At 38.8% G+C, this 20,863-nt stretch overlaps 1 protein-coding gene across 1 annotated transcript in view; it reads right to left on the reverse strand.

Annotated features, from left to right (window-relative positions):
• The window catches only part of LOC150100324 (inverted formin-2-like), a 319,787-nt gene that overhangs the window by 139,543 nt on the left and 159,381 nt on the right, over positions 1 to 20,863 (reverse strand). The window contains exon 6 of the mRNA XM_090402638.1: positions 16,268 to 17,682. Coding sequence (XP_090258764.1) covers positions 16,268 to 17,682 — 1,415 coding nt within the window. The remainder of the gene's footprint in view (positions 1 to 16,267; positions 17,683 to 20,863) is intronic.

Here is a 20,863-nt window from a genome sequence, read left to right on the forward strand (position 1 = left end):
TGAAGCTTTGACCTACTCACAAACTTGCAAAATGCTAGACCTCTTCCTTCTTTCTGATGGCGTAACCTCAAAATCTGAGGTTACGCCATCAGAAAGAACTAACTAACTAACTAACTAGTTAGTTAGTTAGCTAACTAACTAGTAAGGTTGAAGCTTACTAGTGAGACCTCCTGGAATTACAGCGAACTGAGTTTTCAATTCCTTCAGTTTATTTTTAACATCTTCTGTTCTGTGAGAACAAAACTGATCCCATAGTAGCAGGGCAGACTTCTTCAACAGTCCGTCAGGGCGCCTAAACCAAATTTTATCTATCCATAACTTCATTCCTCCTTCATCCATCCAGCCTTTTGATCCACTGAACTCTACGTGACTGGAATGCTCTCACACACCACAAGGAAGCAAGAAAGAAATCGCATAACTCGAAACAGAGAAAATTTCCAGAAATGAAAGTAATAAAAAACTGAGTATCGGCATATAAGACGCACCCTGTTTTTCAGACCTATTTTCAAAGAAAAGAGTGCATCTTATATGCCGGCAAATACGGCAATTTTAATGTCTCCTTATATAGCCTAAAAGAAATAGAACAAATTATTACAAAGTAATGAAACATCGCAATTAAAGGGTTTTAAAATATGTTCTTTCTTGTGGTTATGTCAGTTGCTTTAATATCATTTTTGTTTTAGGTGTTTATCAGAACTTTCCAGACCCCCCCCCCTCCTCATATGGAGGATGCATGGAGTACATTTGAGGATAGAAGAGAGCTGTATAAAAGAGATGGATGACATCTGAATGCAAAAGGATGCAGGCATTTGGAGGAACTGTTGTTTTCTGGCCAAGTGAGTGCATCAGGGCAGATAAATATTATATGACTACTACTATTAACTCGGGGTTGGGATATGTTCATTTTTAATATAGACTAAAACCCGAGAGTTATAACAAAATGAGATGTATTTGAAAAACGCAACATGTTTCGTCGAGATTGACTTCATCAGGCGTTAAGAACGTAGAAAGATATTAAAAGACACTGAAAATAACATTGAGACACTCTAAAGCTATACAATTATAAAGTTATAATATTCGACTGTGAATTACAGTTATTATGAACTTGTGCTATAGTCCATGTTAAAGTTCTATTGTTGTACACTTGTGCGTGTGTGGAACCACGCGATCTCCAGTATCTGATAGTAGAGCTGAAAGAGTCAGGCAAATTATAGCTGAGATTATTGTTCATATGAAGAGGATCCAAGGTGATTTCTTTTGACTCTACAATGCGGTGTTCTACCTCATCATGGCAAATGTGTAGGTTTGAAGTTGTTGTCCAATTTACTTCACGTTGGCGGCTTTCGTTGTTCGTGTTTATTGAAAACAGGACATGGCCCGATAGAGCAGTAGCTCTGGTTCTCTTGTAAGCAATGTCTCTCTGGTGTTCCTCGAGACGTAGGAGGATAGATTTCTCCATTTGGCCATAATAAGCTTTTCCACACTCACATGTGACTTTGTATACACCTGGGAATTGTAGAAGGTTGTGAGATTGTTTATAGTTGTTGAAACGTGATCTTATTTTTGGCAGAGTCGAGAAGCACGTTTGTATGTTAAACTTCTTTAGGATTCTACTCAGCTTTATGGATAGTGTGCTGATATATGGCAAGGAGATATGACCTTTGGAGTCGTCCTGTGTCTCTACGTTGCTACGTTGACGGTGGGATAATTGGTTGTTAATACTTTTTAAAGAGTAGCCATTGTTTTTAAAGGTCCATTTAAGATGTTGTAGTTCTTTTTTTAGTTCTTCTTCATCTGACAGTACAGATCATGCACGATTCGCAAGAGTTGATATAATACCCAACTTTTGCGCTGGATGGTGATGCGAGGACACATGCAAATATCTGTCCGTGTGTGTTGGCTTTCTAAATATAGAGACTTTTATTGATTCAGGCATCTTGGTGAGTTTAACATCTAGGAAACAGATGGAACTATTTTCTTCAATCTCCATGGTCAATTTTATATCCTGATGGAGGTGTTTAAGTGGTTGAGAAACCTGTGAAGATTCTCAATACTATGCTCCCATATGAGGAATATATTGTCCACATATCTAAGCCAAATTCTTGGTTTTAAACAAAAAGAGGTTAGTATATATTATATATATATATATATATATATATTATAATTTTATATTTTTTTTGTAATTTTTATTTATTTTTACAAAGTCCAGAAACCCTGCTCTAGAGGGCAAACATGGAACTTCTTCAAGCCGCTTCAGACCACCAATAAGCAGGGCAGTAGTATCATACTGGGCAATGAAATTCATCTCCCATCTAAAGGTAATCACAAACATCCATGCCCACAACAGGATTCCAACCTGCAACTTGTTGGCTGGAGAGCAGGTATGCTAACCACTTGGCCAATATTTAGGCAAATACAAAGCAAGTGATCATTTTGGGACAATTCAACTATAACAATATAAACTGGGCAGAGGTGGCAGACTTCACTACTAAGGGAAGTGAATTTTTAGATTTCTTCAGGAATAGTTGTCTTAGGCGCCACATAGTGGAGGGAACACGAAGGTCAAGAGTTTTGGATTTGGTCATAGCATCAGAGGATCTGATTGTGACCAAGATGTAATGCTTGCCCAGCTGATGAGATTGACCATATAGTCCTGATTGGAGGATGACTAAGCATGTAGAAGTATCAAGGCAAAAGGAATTCATGTTGAATTATAAGGCAGGCAACTATTATAGACTTAGAAACCAGCTTGCAGTAGTACAATGAACGAAAGAGGTTCAAGGAAGTGTATGGAAGATATTTAAGAAAAAAATGTTGACAGCAATGGTAGATTGTATACCTCGAGTAAAAGATAAAGCAATTTGGAGTCAAATGGATGACAAGAAAAATAAAAGGAGAATTACGGATCAAAAAGAGATTATGGAAGACATATAAAGAGAAGTGGAGAATGGTTGCAAGAGAAATACAAGGCTCAAGCTAGTAATTAGGAAAGTGACTAGTATTGTAATGAGAGAAAAATTAGAATATAAGAGGAGACTAGCACTGCAATACAAGGAGAATCCCAAGGAATTTTTTCTCCGTGTAGTGGATGGAGATTGGATTTGGGTAGCCAATGCAGATGACATACTTGAGTTATTTAATGATTCTTTATTAGTATTTTATCCTAGTCCGTGCAGTTAGCCTAGTGCCTTTGCACTTAGCAACCATATGCCTGGGGAAGGAGCGTCCTTGGTTCGATTCCCATTGATGATGTGAGGAGCTTAAGGATCTTCCTCAGCGATAGCCAAGTTAGGCAGTCTTAGGCGTGGACAGCAGTTTTTTCCACCAGTTTATCCAGGGGTTTTCATCCCGCAAGAAGGCAAACCGGCTCCGTGAACACACAAACTACAATTATAGTATATAGTACACCAAGGAAGGCAATGGGAAACCACCTTGCTCATAATCATTTCCCTAGTATGGTAGCATATCGCTACCCCTACCAGCCATATGGCTGAGGGAATAGAATAGAATCCTAGTACAGCAAGCTTTATTCCTAGAAAGATATTGTGTAGCGAACTGTTAAAAATGAATGAAAATGATATTCTGAATACTAATTACGCAAAATGTCAGTAAAGCAGGAGGACTAGACAGAATTTCACCACGTTTTAAGGAATGTGCTGTGGAACTGACTGTGCCATTGACTTGGCCTTTTATTTCTTCTGGAGTTGTTAAGATTTTGGAGAAATTAGTAAGAACTTGTATACAGAATTGGACAGATAAGGGGAATATAGTTTATGCAGGCCAGCATGGATTTGTTAAAGGGTGCTCTTGTTTTTAGTAATCTGGTTACCTTTTACAACAGAGTAACAAGAACAGTGAATGAAGGTAAGGCATGCATATACTGTCAATTTTTGGATTTTTCAGGCATTTGACAGGGTGCCACTCAACAAGTTGGTTTTTAAGTTGCAGCATGTGGCTTTGGATATCAGAGTAGCGGATCAGATTGGTAACTGGCTTTCCAAAAGATATTAGAGCATTGTATATGGGGAAGCAGTATGAAGGAATAGACTGAACAACCATTCATTTGCCCATCTGTCTAGTTTATTCAAATCCTAGTGCAGATGTGGCAGCCCTGCTACATCTGCACTATTACTAATAACACTTCCCAGCTTCACATCATCTGCAAATCCCCTCATATCCCCCCCCCTGCAATCCACTGACAATGTCATTGATATAAATAGGAGAGATATCAAAGAGTAGTTTATTCAGGAGTAGAGTCCAAAAGACGGCCTGTGACTAGTGGTGTGCCACAGGGTTCTGTTCTTGGACCACTGCTGTTTAATCTGTTCATTAACGATATAGGGAAGGATCTAAGTGGAACAGTTCATTTGTTCTCTGATGATGCAAAGTTGGGTAGGGCAATAGTGAATGCAGAAGATGTCAAAATCTTACAGGATGACTTAGATAGATTGGAGTTCTGGGCTAAGGAGAATGGATGTCAATTTAATGTGACAAAATGTAAGGTTATGCATTTTGGGGTGAAAAGATTAACAGCAGTATACCACATTGGTGGAACTGTACTCCGAGCGATTGATGAGGCCAGGGACTTGGGAGTGTTGGTGGATAGGGAGATGAAGTTTAGGGGGCACATTGCAAAAGTAGCTAAATCAGCTCATCAACTCACTTGGTTGTTGAAAAATACCTTGATGAGCAGAGACAAGCAAGTTATTGTACCTCTGTACCGAGCTGATAAGACCTCATCTCGACTACTGTGCCCAGATTTGGTCACCTCGGTTCCTTCTTGATGGGGAGGAGGTGGAGAGGCTCCAGAGGCGAATGACTAAGATGATAGCAGGTCTATGGAATGAACCATATGAGAACAGGTTGAAGATTTGTGGGTTGCAGAAACTAGTCGATAGGCAGAAAAGGGGAGATATGATTGAGACATTCAAATTGCTAAAAGGATTCTATAGGATAAATTCAGAGGATATTTTTGAGATCAGGACTGGTGGTGGGAGAACACTAGGGGACACCTATGGAAGCTGGGCAAGAGCGTGATTAGCAGGGGTGTTAGAGCTGGGTTCTTTACTTTTAGAGTGGTAAATGAGTGGAATAAGCTGCCAGAGTCTGTTGTGGGTGCTATGACAGTGAGCGAGTTCAAGGCAAGGTATAATAGATATTGTGAGAATGTCGAATAGTTGTGTGGACATGATGTTTAGGGCCTCCCTCGATGAGTCTAAGGACTCCCTGGAGTAGCCCGAAATAATAATAATATAAAGGTTAAACAATACAAGTCCCAGTACTGAGCCCTGTGGGACCCCACTTGTAACCTTCTGCCTCCTTGATATTGCCACACCATACACAACTTTGAAACCTATCAGACAGCCAATCCTGAATCCAGTTGACTAACCCAACATCTAAACCCATGTGCTGCAACTTAAATATCAACTTATCATGTGGCACCCTGTCAAATGCCTTTGCAAAATCAAAACTAAATGGCATATATGCCTTTCCCTCATCAACCACTCTTGTCACTTTATTATAAAAGATAATCATATTACTAAAGCAAGAGTGCCCCCTTAATAAATTCATGTCGTCTCTCACAGATAACATTACCCTCATCTACCCAATGCTGTATGCTGTCCCTCACTAATTTCCCCAAGATCTTAACAACTATTGATGAAACACAAACTGGCCTATAACTAAGCACTTTCAGTCTGTTATTACCCTTATGCAATGGCACTATCTTACTTTCCTTCGATTCCTTGGGTACCTTTCCTGTAACCAGACTTTCATTGAAAAGCCAGATCAATGGAGCTGTCAGTTCTTTAGCACATTCTCTCTCTCAAAATCCGTGGCGAAATACCATCCAGTCCCACAGCTTTACTAACATCCAGAGTACTCAGTATTTGGAACACACTCTCCTCTTTCACCTCTAATCACTGAACCTGTCCTATGCCTCTGGTATTAAAACCTACTTCTCCAGGATGAAATACTCCAATAAAGTGTCCATTAGTTTATAAAGTTCATTAATTCATAAAGTGAAAATTAAAGATAAAAATAGTTGCCAAACGTCTTTCTTGCAACATACAAAAATAAATGTGTTTAACTAATAAAATAGTTCTGCATTATTAATGGTAATATAGAGTATTATCACAATAATGTTTTCTCATTGATGATATCTTTTTTAATTGTATGCATAGATGAAATACCAATACCAGGAAATGTTCTCTTGCATTTTCTGGAAAAATCTGAAAAACTGACTCAGAATGCTTTTTATTTGGAAAATATTGCTATATTCAGTGTTAGCAGCAGCATTTAGTCATGATATCTATATCACCAAATTAAATACCTATATCACTATTTAGGATGAGAGAATGCAGAAGTCATTCTAATTTCTCTCATCCTAATTCATACAAAACAGCTGTAATAGCTAGTTACAGCAAATAAGCAACTTATTTTTTTCAAGGTCACACAATATGTGAATATGCTACATTGTGCATCTCTGTTTTCTTTTATTTTTATTGAAAACTCCATAGGCATTTTTTTTAAATGCAAATAGCCATAGCACTCTCTCACTATTCAATATCAGGGTCTTCATGTGGAATTTTACTTTCTCATCTTATGCATTCCTCCTCTCACACCCTCTATTTGTGTCTGTAAGAAAGGGATGAGGGAAGGAAAGGTGTGCATGTGAGTATGTGTGTGTGTTAAATTTTGGTAAGATAATCATGATTTCTTGATAAAGAAAATTCATGATTTTCTTTTATCAAGAAATTAAAAAAAAAAACTATTACTCATGTATGCTGTACATCTGCATATGGTTTAAAGTGCCAGCACAAACACACAGCATATACAGGTACTATAACCTCTTTAAGAAAAAAAGGCTACAGATTGAAAATTTGAGTTTAATAATGTTCTCCTAGGGGGTGCTTAAAGGTTAAAACTGTATAACTGAGAGGAAACCTCCACATAGCCATTAAAGGAATGTGGAGAACCAACCAGGGCTTCTGACCTAATGTCCAATCCTCACCTTCTCGTGATGCACCCTGTTAGGTATCTACCTGGATACTGGATCGAGGAAGGGCTGGCAATTTGGGATTAAGTCGACCATATTGTATTCTTATTGGCTTTTTTTTTTCTTTTTTTTATGTTGGGCCAATATATGAGAGATTGGCTGGTCAACCAATAGCACTTTAGTACCATATATGGGTAGTGGGATGGGAAAGGAGAAACTTGTTGACATTCGATTTAAAAGGCTGTATATTGTATTTCCCAAGAAATACATCAGGGGGAAGACTGTTCCACAGGACAGCAGTAGCAGGGATGAAGGAGAAGGAAAAGTAACTTGTTCTGTGGGTTTCAAGGTGTACTGTGAAGGGATGTTCGGAGGTGGCTGTATGTATTCCAATCGGTTTAGTACAGAGTGGTGGAATTATTGATGCTGTTTCAGATGAGCATTTTCCATGAAAATATTTGTAGAATATACAAATTCCAGAGACTAAACGTCTATGTGAAAGTGGGGGAGAGTGAGTTGGTAAGAGATGGATCATTTATCAGTCTAATTGCTCTCCTCTGTATTGAGTCAAGCATTTTGAGGAAGCTTTTAGGAGCCCCACTCCAAATGTGAGAGCAGTATTCGATAGCTGGATGAATTTGCAATTTGTATAATGTTAACACACTGTTTTGAAGTAAAGTAATGTCTTGAGCGAAAGAGAAACCTTAGTTTTTTGGAAGCTGAGGATGCAATGGTTGTGATGTGTTTATGCCAGGAGAGGCCTGATGTCATGGTAATTCTGAGAAGAGAAATTTCATCTTGTCTGGGAATTTGAGTGTTATCAAAAATAATACTGGGGGGGGGGGGGGAATGGTTCTTTTTTGTGGGAAATAAGACAGAACTTCATTGAAGTTGACGAGGTTATCTGAGCCCCATCAGAGGATGCTTGGAGGTCCAAATTAAGGGAAGTTGTGGTTGATGTTCTGTGGGTTGAAGTGAGTTGTATATGGTAAGGTTTATCAAATGAAAGGGAGGAGTGCAATGTGCTGTCATCTGCAAAATTGTGTATTGGTTGGAGGTCAACTGAAGTAGGTCATTGATGTACAGAAGGAAGAGAGTCGGTGAGAGAACTGAACCTTATGGGACCCAAGCATTAGTTGGATGGTGGAAGGATAGGGAGCCATCTACCATTACACATAGTGTGCATCCAGACAGGAAGCTGGCAATCCATCTGCAGAAGTCCTGAGACAGTCCAAATGATGGAAGTTTGCTTAGTAAGCCTTTGTGCCAGACCAGGTCAAAGGCTTTGGAGATATCAAGTGCAACTACTAGGGATTCGCCAAATTTTTCCATGGCATATGTCCAGAGATGGGTGATACATGAGAACAGGTCACCTGTTGATCGGCATCAACAGAATCCATACTGGTGGTCGCTTAATAGCTGGGTGCCTTCAAGGTAGAGTAGGAGTTGAGAATTGATGGTTTTCTCCATCATGTTAGATAGGATATCTCCACTTTAGATAGATTAGATACTTAAACCACAAATAAAATAGTGGTACAACATAACAGAATTTTATGGCAGCTGGGGTGTCGCCCAGTTAAACAAGGCCACCATTGTTTTTGGCAGGGAACCAGGGTGAACAGCAAAAAGTCAGCTACTGGAACAAATCCTGAAACACACCCCAACTCAACATCACCAGAGTTCAAGATTGATGCTATCAACATAAGAAGCCTGAATGGCAAAGAAATGGAGCTAGCTGAGGAATTGGATAAGTACCAGACCAACATAATAGGGGTGACTGAAACAAAAAAGAGAAAAACTGATGAGATCTTTCTGAGCAATAAATGCCAATGTTATATTCAGGTAATGACAATCAAGGAAAAAAGGAGTAGCTATAGTATTCAATACTAAATATGAGGCTAATCTCCTTGAATGGTAGGCAATATCAAGTAGAGTGATGTGGGCAAATATCGGAATGGGGAACTAGACAATGATACTTATTTATGCCTATGGTCCTACAGAAGTTTCTACTATGGTAGATGTGGAGGAATTTTTTTGAGGCTTTAGGGAAAGCAACTGACACAGTGAAAAATGAAAAGTTGGACCTTGCTGGGTATCTAAAAGCATAGTAGGAAATGATTGTCAGACATGACATACAAAAATTTTTTGGAAAATTTGGAGAAAAGAGCAAAGCTAATAATAATGGCAAATACCTGTTGAATTTCTGCTCAGGACATGGACTGGTTATTACTGACACAATATTCCAACAGAAAAATGTGCACAAATTCACATGGAGAGAAGAAGCAAGGAATAAGAAAAGTCTCATTGACTATGTTATTGTTGATAGTGATGTTTTCTCACTGGTGCAGAACACTAGAGTGCACAGAGGATTTGAATCGAAACTGATCACTATTTAGTCTTGAGCAGGATAAAATTGAATTTCATATTGAAAATAAGAACATGTAAGAAAGTTTTAAAGCAAATAAAAGTTGAGCAGCTCTCAGATGTTAACTGTAGACTAAAATACACAAACATTATTCAAGAAAAAATGAAAGAATTTCACAACAGGAACCAACCCTTGGAGATTCGGTGGCAAGCCTTGAAGAAAACATTGATTGATTCAACCAAAGAGGCATGTGGTGAGATTGTCTGCATGATAGAAAAATCAGAACGCCATGGTGGACACTGGAAGATAAAGAGGCAATGAAGGAAAAGAAAAAAGCACATCAAAAGTTCCTAGCAAATAAGTCAGCTTGTGCTCTTAGAGAATACAGAGACAAATATAAGAAAGCTAAAAACTGTCTAAAACTAGCTAAACAAACGTCATGGGAAGACTTTGGCAAAAAAAAACATAGAAAATAAATACCAAGAAGGTGGCAAGATATTCTGGAAGCTATTGAAAAAATAGCTCAGAAATGGAGGAAAGAGTACTGTAAATGGAAGTAGAGATGATAAAGGTGACATGAAAACTGGAAAAAGAGATATACTTGATGAACGGAATAATTACTTCAAAAAATTACTAAATGAAATCAGTGACAGCACAGTGGTAAAAAAACACTCAGCAGACATACAATCAGGAATACATATCCATACTTAAAGTAGAAAAAAAAACATCAAAAGCCTGAAATGTGGAAAGGCAGCTGGAGTAGATGATATTCGACCAGAAATGCTCAAGTATGGAGGTATAAAAGTCTTACAGTAGCTGCACTGCATATTCAAAAGGCCTGGACAGAGGGATGAATTCCAGATGACTGGAGTAGAGTTCTCATAGTACCCCTATATAAAAAGGTAAATAAAACTGAATGTGAGAATTACAGAGGTATTTCTCTACTGAAAGTTCCTGGTAAGATTTATGAAAGTATACTTGAGAAACAGTTGAGAAGAATTGTGGAAGAGAAGCTTGGTGAAGAACAAGCTGGATTCAGGCCAAATAGAGGCTGTCAGGATCAGATTTTCACTTTATGACAAATAGTTGAGAAATCATGGGAATATAACAAAGATCTGTATTTAAGTTTTATAGATGTGAAAAAAGCATATGGCAAGGAACCAAGAGAAAAGCTATTCGAAATGCTACATTGTATGGTGTCAATGGGGCATTATATCAAGCAATACTTAGTTTTTATTTCAATAGTAGGTCAGCAGTTAGAATTGAAGTACAGGAAGATGGTTTAATGTTAAATCTGGTATTAGACAAGAATGTACATTATCCCCTCTGTTATTCATTATCTATATAGATCACATTATGGAGGAAAGTGGTATCCAACCTGATATCAAAATTGGAGATGTTAAACTCAGTTCTTTGCTTTATGTGGATGATGCTATACTTCTAAATAAATTCAATATAAGTCGGCAAGATTCCCTGACTAAATTGAATAATTTAATAAATTTGGTATGAAAATCAGCGGTAGCAAGACAAAAACATTGAAAATATCAACTGCACTGTGAATGGAGAACCTATAGAGCAAGTAAAACATTTTGGTTACTTAGGGCACAAATTTGAATGAAGATGGTTAATTAAATATATTAAAATAGACAACAGAATGAATAAAGCTGGTATGGTTAGAAGTCAACTGAATAAATCTATATGGAAAAGAGAGAAATTAGTCAAAACACTGAATTAGCTGTAAACAAGACAGTGTTCAAGCCAATTTTAACTTATGGATCTGAGAGCTGGGTTACAAATAAAACACTTGATCAAAGACTAGAGACTGCAGATGTGCAAGTTCTGATAAAGATTTGGTGCATGAACAGATGGCATCAATGGCAATATCATATTAAAAATCAGGATATTAGGAAAGAACTTGACATTATTAGCATCTAGGAATGTGTTAGCAGAGCTAATCTCAGGTGATATGGTTACTTAAACAAAATAGGAGAGGAAAGATTAGCAAAACAAGTGTTCTCTGTCAGGTTGGCAAGAAAAAGATCCAGAGGAAGACCAAGATACAGGTGGATTGACACAGCAAAAAGGACCTTAGAAGACATAAATATAAGATGTGATAATGTTGAAGTCTTGACAGGTAACAGATTGATTTGGAGGAAAATTGTATATAGGAAGTTAGTGGTGATGTAAGTTTTTCATGTAGTACTATAATATTCTGCACCCCTTGAGTATACATTTCAGGAATTTGATGATAAGGTTCTCATTTAGGAGAAGAAAATCAGCTCCATTAATAACACACAATTGAAGATGGTAAGAAAAGTTCATTACAGCCTGTAATAAACACTTCAGATATACACACAACCTTTATTCTTGTTGAGAGGCTTATATGCTGGTTATACATGATAACTAATAATTAACGAATTGACAGCGCCACTAGAAATATAAATTAAATAAACTTTAATATATACTTTCTGATATTTCGGCAAACGTCACATTGCCATCTTCTTGGGAACTTATTACAAAGACAAGTGCACACAAGTACTACATAACAGCAAATGAGAACAGAACTGGGAAGTTAATGTTTTCCTAAAGTCCTGATGGTGACCCCTGGCAGGCTATATTGGTAGTTCATGGCCTTTGGGCTGAAGTTCTTCTGATACATGTTTCCCAAATTTGGGGCAGTCTCACGCATCCAAATTTGTTGAGGTTTGGCATGTTCCTAAGGGCCGAGGCTGATTCCATGAATAGTCTTTCATATTTGAACTTGCTGCAAAAAAATCAACAAAATCATAAAAAAACATGACTTGACCACATAGAAAATTGGCATCCCTTATCCGCCCCACTAAAGTAGGACAGTTTACAGCTGCAAGGAACCTGGTATACACCAGGTAGGTCTAGGGGAAGTGGTTGGTCTTTAGTGGGGCGGATAAGGGATGTCAATTTTCTATGTGGTCTGTAACAGGTGGTCAAGTCATGTTTTTTTAAGATTTTGTTGATTTTTTCCGAGGTGCCTCGGATGTAGGGAATGGTGATGGATCTAGAGGTAATCTTTTTTGTGAAGGGGAGGGTGATGTGGTGGGTTGTGGATAACCGGGTTAAGTATTTTTTGGATTATTTTGGAGAGGTAGCCATTGACTAAGAAAGTGTCACGAATGTGATTTAGTTCAGTGGTTAGGGCTTGCTCATTAGAACAGATTATTTTTGCCCTGTTGAATAGTGTCTTAATAACTCCATATTGTTGTGAGGGGGGGGGGGTGATGGGATTGTTGGTGAATGTATCTACCTGTATGGGTGGGTTTTCTATAAACTGAGAAAACCAAGGTTCCATCAGGTTGGCGGGTGACTAGTGTGTCTAGGAAGGGGAGGTTATTGTTTGCCTCTTTTTACAGGGTGAACTTGATTCTAGGGTGTTGGTTGTTTAAGTGTGTTAGGAAGGAGAGGAGTGAATCTGGGCCATGTGGCCAAATAGTGAACACATCATCAACGTAGCGAAGCCATATGGTAGGTTTTTGTGGGGCTGAGTTTAAGGCTTTCTCTTCAAAAGTCTCCATAAAGAAGTTAGCCAAGGGTGGGGAAAGTGGTGAACCCATGGCTGTCCCCTCTATTTGTTTGTAGAATTTTTCCTGCCAAACAAAATAGCCTGAGTTCATTGTAAACTGAAATAGGGCTGAGATATCGGGAGGAAATTTTAGCTTGGATTAGCTCTAAGGTTTCTTTGAGGGGGACATTCGTGAATAAGGAGGAGACATCAAAACTGACCATTATGTCATTATGTTGGAGTGTGAGGTTTTCTATACTGGCTTTGAAGTGGGCTGAGTTTTTTTATGTGTGATGGTGTGTTGCCAGTATAGTGTGAGAGTGCTTTGGCTAAATGCTTGGCTAGTTTGTAAGTGGGGGGGAATCAATGCCATCCACTATGGGACGTAATGGCACATCATCTTTATGTATTTTTGGGAGCCCCATATATGCAGGGAGGGGGGGGTCTAGAGTTATAGGGTTTCAGTCTATTGGTAATCTCCACAGGCCAAGAAGTGACCTTCTTAAGGAGCCTATGGAGTTTTCTAATTTGAGAGTTGGTGGGATTATATTCAATAGGGAGGTAAGTTGATCGATCTAATAGTAAGGCCTTGAGCTTACCTGTGTAGTCGTTAAGATTGAGTACCACATTGGCGTTCCCCTTATCTGCTTTGGTGATCACTATTTCTTTGTTTCTTTTCAATTCTTGTAGTGACTTGTATTCATTAGTGGATAAGTTGGATTTCGGAGGCTTTGCTTTTGTGAGAACACAGGCTACATCCAATCTGATATCGTTGGCGATTGTGGTTTGGGAGGTGGCGAATCCCGCATTCAATTTGGATCGTTAATTCCTCAGCGGTAATTTCTTAGGAGCAATGGCGAAGTTGTGACCACGTGACAGAGCGTTGAGTGCTTCAGGTTAACTGACGAAAGGTTAACTATAGTGTTGGTTTGTAGTTTAGGTTTGGACACCAAGTTCTTTATTAATTTATCAAACTTGTTGATATGTCGGCTCCGTATTCATCCTACATGACGTCTCGTGTACGGCAGCTAATAAAGAATTCAAACGAATACAGAGCCGACATATCAACAAGTTTGATAAATTAATAAAGGAACTCGGCGTCCAAACCTAAATTACAAACCAACACTGTAGTTAACCTTTCATCAGTTAACCTGAAGCTTGAAGCAGTCAATGCTCTGTCACGTGGTCACAACTTCGCCACTGCTCCTAAGAAATTACCGCCCCCATCCCTCATATATGGGCTCCCAAAAATACATAAAGATAATGTGCCATTACGTCCCATAGTGGATGGCATTGATTCCCCCACTTACAAACTAGCCAAGCATTTAGCCAAAGCGCTCTCACACTATACTGGCAACACACCATCACACATAAAAAAACTCAGCCCACTTCAAAGCCAGTATAGAAAACCTCACACTCCAACATAATGACATAATGGTCAGTTTTGACGTCTCCTCCTTATTCACGAATGTCCCCCTCAAAGAAACCTTAGAGCTAATCCAAGCTAAATTTCCTCCTGATATCTCAGCCCTATTTCAGTTTACAATGAACTCAGGCTATTTCGTTTGGCAGGAAAAATTCTACAAACAAATAGGGGGACAGCCATGGGTTCACCACTTTCCCCACCTTTGGCTAACTTCTTTATGGAGACTTTTGAAGAGAAAGCCTTAAACTCAGCCCCACAAAAACCTACCATATGGCTTCGCTACATTGATGATGTGTTCGCTATTTGGCCACATCGCCCAGATTCACTACTCTCCTTCCTAACACACTTAAACAACAACACCCTAGAATCAAGCTCACCCTGGAAAAAGAGGCAAACAATAACCTCCCATTCCTAGACACACTAGTCACCTGCCAACCTGATGGAACCTTGGTTTTTTCAGTTTATAGAAAACCCACCCATACAGGTAGATACATTCACCAACAATCCCATCACCCCCCCCCCCCCACCTCACAACAATATGGAGTTATTAAGACACTATTCAACAGGGCAAAAATAATCTGTTCTAATGAGCAAGCCCTAACTACGGAACTAAATCACATTCGTGACACTTTCTTAGCCAATGGCTACCCGCCCAAAAGAATCCAAAAAATACTTAAACCAGTTATCTACAACCCACCACCCCCTCCCCTTCACAAAAAAGATTACTCTAGATCCATCACCATTCCCTACATCCGAGGCACCTCGGAAAAAATCAACAAAATCTTAAAAAAACATGACTTGACCACCTGTTAAAGACCACATAGAAAATTGACATCCCTTATCTGCCCCACTAAAGACCAACCACTTCCCCTAGACCTACCTGGTGTATACCAGGTCCCTTGCAGCTGTAAACTGTCCTATTTTGGCCAAACAGGCAGGACAGCAAATATCAGAATCTCAGAACACAAGGATTACATCCGATATCACAGGTACAGCCACTCTGGGCTTGCAGACCACGCTCTGGATACTCTCCACAGAATAAGATGGAAGAAAGCCACAGTAATACACCGCAGCAAGTTCAAATATGAAAGACTATTCATGGAATCAGCCTCAGCCCTTAGGAACATGCCAAACCTCAACAAATTTGGATGCATGAGACTGCCCCAAATTTGGGAAACACGTATCAGAAGAACTTCAGCCCAAAGGCCAAGAACTACCAATATAGCCCGCCAGGGGGGACCATCAGGACTTTAGGAAAACGTTAACTTCCCAGTTCTGTTCTCATTTGCTGTTATGTAGTACTTGTGTGCACTTGTCTTTGTAATAAGTTCCCAAGAAGATGGCAATGTGATGTTTGCCGAAATATCAGAAAGTATATATTAAAGTTTATTTAATTTATATTTCTAGTGTGCGCTGTCAATTCCTTAATTATTAGTTATCATACACAACCTTTGTGTAAAATATAAAAATGCAAGGCAGATATGCCTTGCATTTTTATCTTTTGATTAACTTTTCCTTATAATCTTTTAAGTATAATTCTGAAATTCAAGTATAATTTTTTGATTATACTTGACTTTCAGAATGAAAAAAATACTCAAAACAAGCTTCCTATGCACATTATGAGAAACAGATGCATTTCATTTTTTTTTCTTTTAAATAAGATATGAATCATTGAAATGAAATAGAGAAATAAAATCCAATTTTTATGCATCTAGTTAAATGCAGTATACAATCAACTCTGACACCATTGTATAAAACTTTCACTATGACAAACTACATTTGTGGCTCCCCTATTGGTTTGCTATATTGAGAGTCAACTGCATATTGTTAAAATAACCAATTATAAACAAACAATAATGCTCATTAGTAAACTATTTATATCAATATAATCTTATTTAAAATGCATAAACAGACAATGACATTTATCATTTGGGGGGTACTTACTAGTAAGCATTCCATTAGGAACTTTTGTCCAATTTAGCGTTTTCATTTTGTATTTAGGTCCAGGAAAAGTGTGATAAGTACCAAACAATTTATTACTAAAACCCAGAGCACAATTCTGTCCTAGAAATCCAGCAGGTGGTGGTGGTGGTGGTAACAATGTCTCCGAAGAAACACCAGGCATTAGTGGTAATGGAGGTGGTTGTGGTATGCATATTCCAGATAATGGTGGAGGCAAAGGTATAAAACATGATAGTGAACTTCCAGCCAATGTTGGAGGAGGTGGTGGTGGAGGAGGAGGTGGGATAAATGTTCCAGGTAATGGTGGTAAAGGTGGTGGAGGAGGAGGTGGGATAAATGTTCCAGGTAATGGTGGTAAAGGTGGTGGTGGAGGAGGAGGAATAAATGTTCCAGGTAATAGTGATAAAGGTGGTGGAGGAGGAGGAGGAATAAATGTTCCAGGTAATAGTGATAAAGGTGGTGGAGGAGGAGGAGGAGCGCAAGTTCCAGGTAATGGTGGTGGAGGTGGAGGAGCGCAAGTTCCAGGTAATGGTGGTAGAGGAGGTGGTGGAGGAATACAAGTTCCAGGTAATGGTGGTGAGGGAAGATTAAAAGATCCAGGTAATGGGGGTGGAGGAGGAGTGCAAGTATCAGATAGCTGTGGGGATGAAATCGCATCACTAGAAAGCGTCTTAGATGACAGTGTACTACAAATTTCAGTGAGAGAAACAGGTGTTTGTGACGAGGGAATGGAATCTCTTGGAAGGGAATACTGGTCTATACACTTAGGTAAAGTAAAGGGTGTAACTAAACCTGACTGTAGTAGCTCACTATTTATATTCTCTTTACAAGATTCTCTCAACATGGTTTTAGAATGTTCTGCTGGTTCAGCATTTTGTGAATGATATAATGAAGACCTTTTGAATTCATTAGCAGAAGATGTTTGTGGATTAGTTGTACAAGATTTCAAATCATTACTACAGTCTGAAGACATATTTGGCAAACTGAAACGTTTTGAAGAAATACTAGGTGAAGATTTTACAAGAATGGCATCACATAATGGTATTAATTCTTGCATAGGAATTTCTTTGCTCTTTTCACTTCTTTTAGAGTACAATAATGAGCTATCAGAATCAGCAGAATGAAATGAGTCAGAATTAGAACTGCTGTCCTTTGGCCATGATGATTTTGTAGCATGGGAAACAGGTAATACATGGTAGACAGGATTAATGTTATTACCATTGCAAGAATTTGCAGTTTTTTTTGCTAGAGGTCTTCTTTTAGCAAGTTTTGTCTGTGTACTTTGATTTTTATGCTGTATTACTCCAATGTTTTCTTGCAGCAAGGTATTCAAAAGTCTTGGAGAAGAATTAATAGCCTTTTCACTCATTTGTTCCAACAGTTCCCAAACTTTATCGCTGAAAAGATAAAATTCATTCTAAAAATAATGATTCCAAAGTGTTTAAAAAATTACTCATTTCTAAAATATAGTCAATTTCATTAAAGTAAACAATGCACAGATGATCTATTCTATTATGGCTAATAAGCAATAAAATTAAGAAGGTTAATTATGAATATATGAAATGCAGTGCTTACAGAAAACTATGCAGAGAGAGACATTTCAGTATTCAATATGTCCACCCATAAATGCAATGAAGCTCTCACAACATGAGAGCAAGGATAAGGCCTGGTTTTCTTGAGATTTTTCAGCAGCAATGCATCTCGCTATTGCATCCCAAGCACGTTCTATGGGATTGAGATCTAGGGAGCATGCTGGTCACTCAATTCAATTAATATGGAGGGTAATTATTATTACCCTCCATGTGGAAGGAGGGTAATTATTATGGGAGATTTCAGCTATGGTAACATTGATTGGAAGGAGGAGAGGACATATGGGAGGAAGGAATTGGATTTTATGCAGTTATTAAGGGATGACTATCTGTGACAGCATGTAATGGAAAATACTAGGGGTCAGAGAGTGCTTGACCTAGTAATTGCATTTGAGAATTTGGCTGTAACGAATATGACCACGTTGCCACCAATTGGTGAGAGTGATCATAGGTTCTTGACTTGGGAGGTGGCTAAAGGTGCGGAATTTATAATTAAGACAGGGTACATGTGGAATTATTGGGCTGGTAAGTATGACAAGCTTAGAAGTTTGGTTAAGTGCCATGGCATGTAAAACTGCAAGGGCTGGATGTTGATAGTGCATGGGAGGCAGTTAAGAAGTGTTTGCAGAAGGCAATGGCTGACTGTATACCTAGAGTCCGAATAATAAATCAAGTAGGGGTTAAATGGATGAATAACACCATTAAGCTTGAGCTGCAAAAAAAGAAACAACTGTGGAGTGAATTTAAGGAGAAAGGTGACTGGCAGGCACATGAATAGTATCAAGCGCAGGCCAGAAGGGTAACGACTGTGGTAAGAAAAGCAAAAGCGAATTATAAAAGAACATTAGCCATGCAGGCTAAAGAGAATCCCAAACAGTTTTTTTGATATGTTGCAAGTAAAAGAAAAAATGTATATGGCAGAATGATTTTAAAGAATGCCGATGGTAGGGAGGTAACCAAATCAGTTGATATAGTGGAATTACTGAGTGAGCACTTTGCACGAGTATATCATCCAGGTGGTGACAGTACGAATGAATGAACCAATAGCTTATACGGGAATTGTGGTGAATGAAGTGGAGGTGAATAGTCTATTACAAAACCTCAATGTCAATACATCTGTGGGATTGAATGGCATATAAGCTCGTGTCGTATGTGAAGCGGCTAAAGAATTGTCAGTGCTCTTGACCATTTTGTTTGCTTCGAGTATCGGGTCTGGGTTAGTCCCAAGGGGGTGGAAAGAGGGGAAAATAGTTCCACTGCATAAAGAAGGGTCCAAGACCTGCTGTTGTAAATTACTGACTGATCAGCATATCAGGAATCGTTGTCAAGGTCTTGGAGAAAATAGTCAAGAGAAAAATACAGGATTGGATAGATGAAAATGGGATACTATATGGGGGACAGCATGGTTTTGTGAAGGGTAGATCATGCCTCAGTAACTTGCTCACGTTTTATAACACAGTGACGGCTGAACTGGATAAGGGTAATGGGTTTACAGTGATTCTACTGGAACTTGCCAAGGCCTTTGACAGGATACCACATGGAATTCTAATCAGTAAACTGCAGCATACAGGGATGGTGAGATGGATAGGAGGGTGGTTGATGGAGAGATATCAGAGAGTGGTTTATTCAGGAGTAGAGTCCAAAAGACGGCCTGTGACTAGTGGTGTGCCACAGGGTTCTGTTCTTGGACCATTACTTTTCAATTTGTTCATTAACGATACAGGAAAGGATCTGAGAGGAAGTGTTCATTTGTTTTCTGATGATGCAAAGTTGGGTAGAGCAATAGTGAGTGCACAGGATGTCAAAATTTTGCAAGATGATCTGGATAGTTTGGAAGACTGGGCTAAGGAGAATGGATGTCAATTTAATGTGACAAAGTGTAAGTTTATGCATTTTGGGGTGAAAAGATTAGCAGCAGTATATCACATTGGTGGAACTGTACTCCAGGAGATTGACGAGGCCAGGGATTTGGGAGTGTTGGTGGATAGGGGGGTTGAAGTTTAGGGGTCACATCGCAAAAGTGCTAAATCAGTAATCAAATCACTTGGTTGCTGAAAAATACTTTAACAAGCAGAGACAAACAGGTTATTGTTCCTCTGTATCGAGCCTTGATAAGACCCCCCATCTAGACTACTGTGCTCAGATATGGGTGCCAGTGTTTCTTCTTGATGGGGAGGAGGTGGAGAGGATCCAGAGACGAGTGACCAAGATGGTGGCAGGTCTATGGAATGAATCTTATGAGAACAGGTTGAAATTTTGTGGGTTGCAGAAATTGGTTGATAGGCAGAAAAGGGGTGATATGATTGAAACATTCAAATTACTGAAGGGTTTCTATAATATTAATTCAGAAGATATTTTTGAGAATAGGACTGGTGGTGGGAGGACTAGGGACCATACATGGAAGCTGGGCAAGAATGTGGTTAGCAAGGGTGTTAGAGCTAGGTTTTTTACTTGGAGAGTGGTGAATGAGTAGAATAAGCTGCCAGAATCTGTTGTGGGTGCCATGACTGTGAATGAGTTCAAGGCGAGGTATGATAGATGCTGTGTGAATGTGGAATAGTTGTTCTTGACATGATGTTAGGGCCTCCCTCAATGAGTCTGTCGACTCCTTGGAGTTGCCCGTAATAATAATAACATTCTCAGTCTCCAAAATTATCTGCACTGCTTGTGTATGATGTGGTGTGGCATCATCATCCATGAAAATGAATTCTTTGCCTACAGCACCACAGAACAATTGTCCCTTTTTCCAAAAAGTAACTTCACTTAACTTAAACCAAGAATATAATTTCTTGGCATCTTTAATTTATAATATAACTAAGTAGAAAATTTCGAACATCTCTAATCCAGAGTATTTTAATTTAATAAGGTGTGACACCTTTTGGCTACTTGCATATGGAAATATGACTTCCGCATTACCTTGGTATCACTTCTAGGTCTGGCTCGCACTGATGAGACCTTAATAAAGATTGAAACCAGTCTGGGTAGTGAC

Source organism: Typopeltis vanoorti, chromosome 13, assembly GCF_054136105.1.
Source record: "Typopeltis vanoorti isolate ZY-2024b chromosome 13, IOZ_Tvanoo_1.0, whole genome shotgun sequence".
NCBI lineage: Eukaryota > Metazoa > Arthropoda > Arachnida > Uropygi > Thelyphonidae > Typopeltis > Typopeltis vanoorti.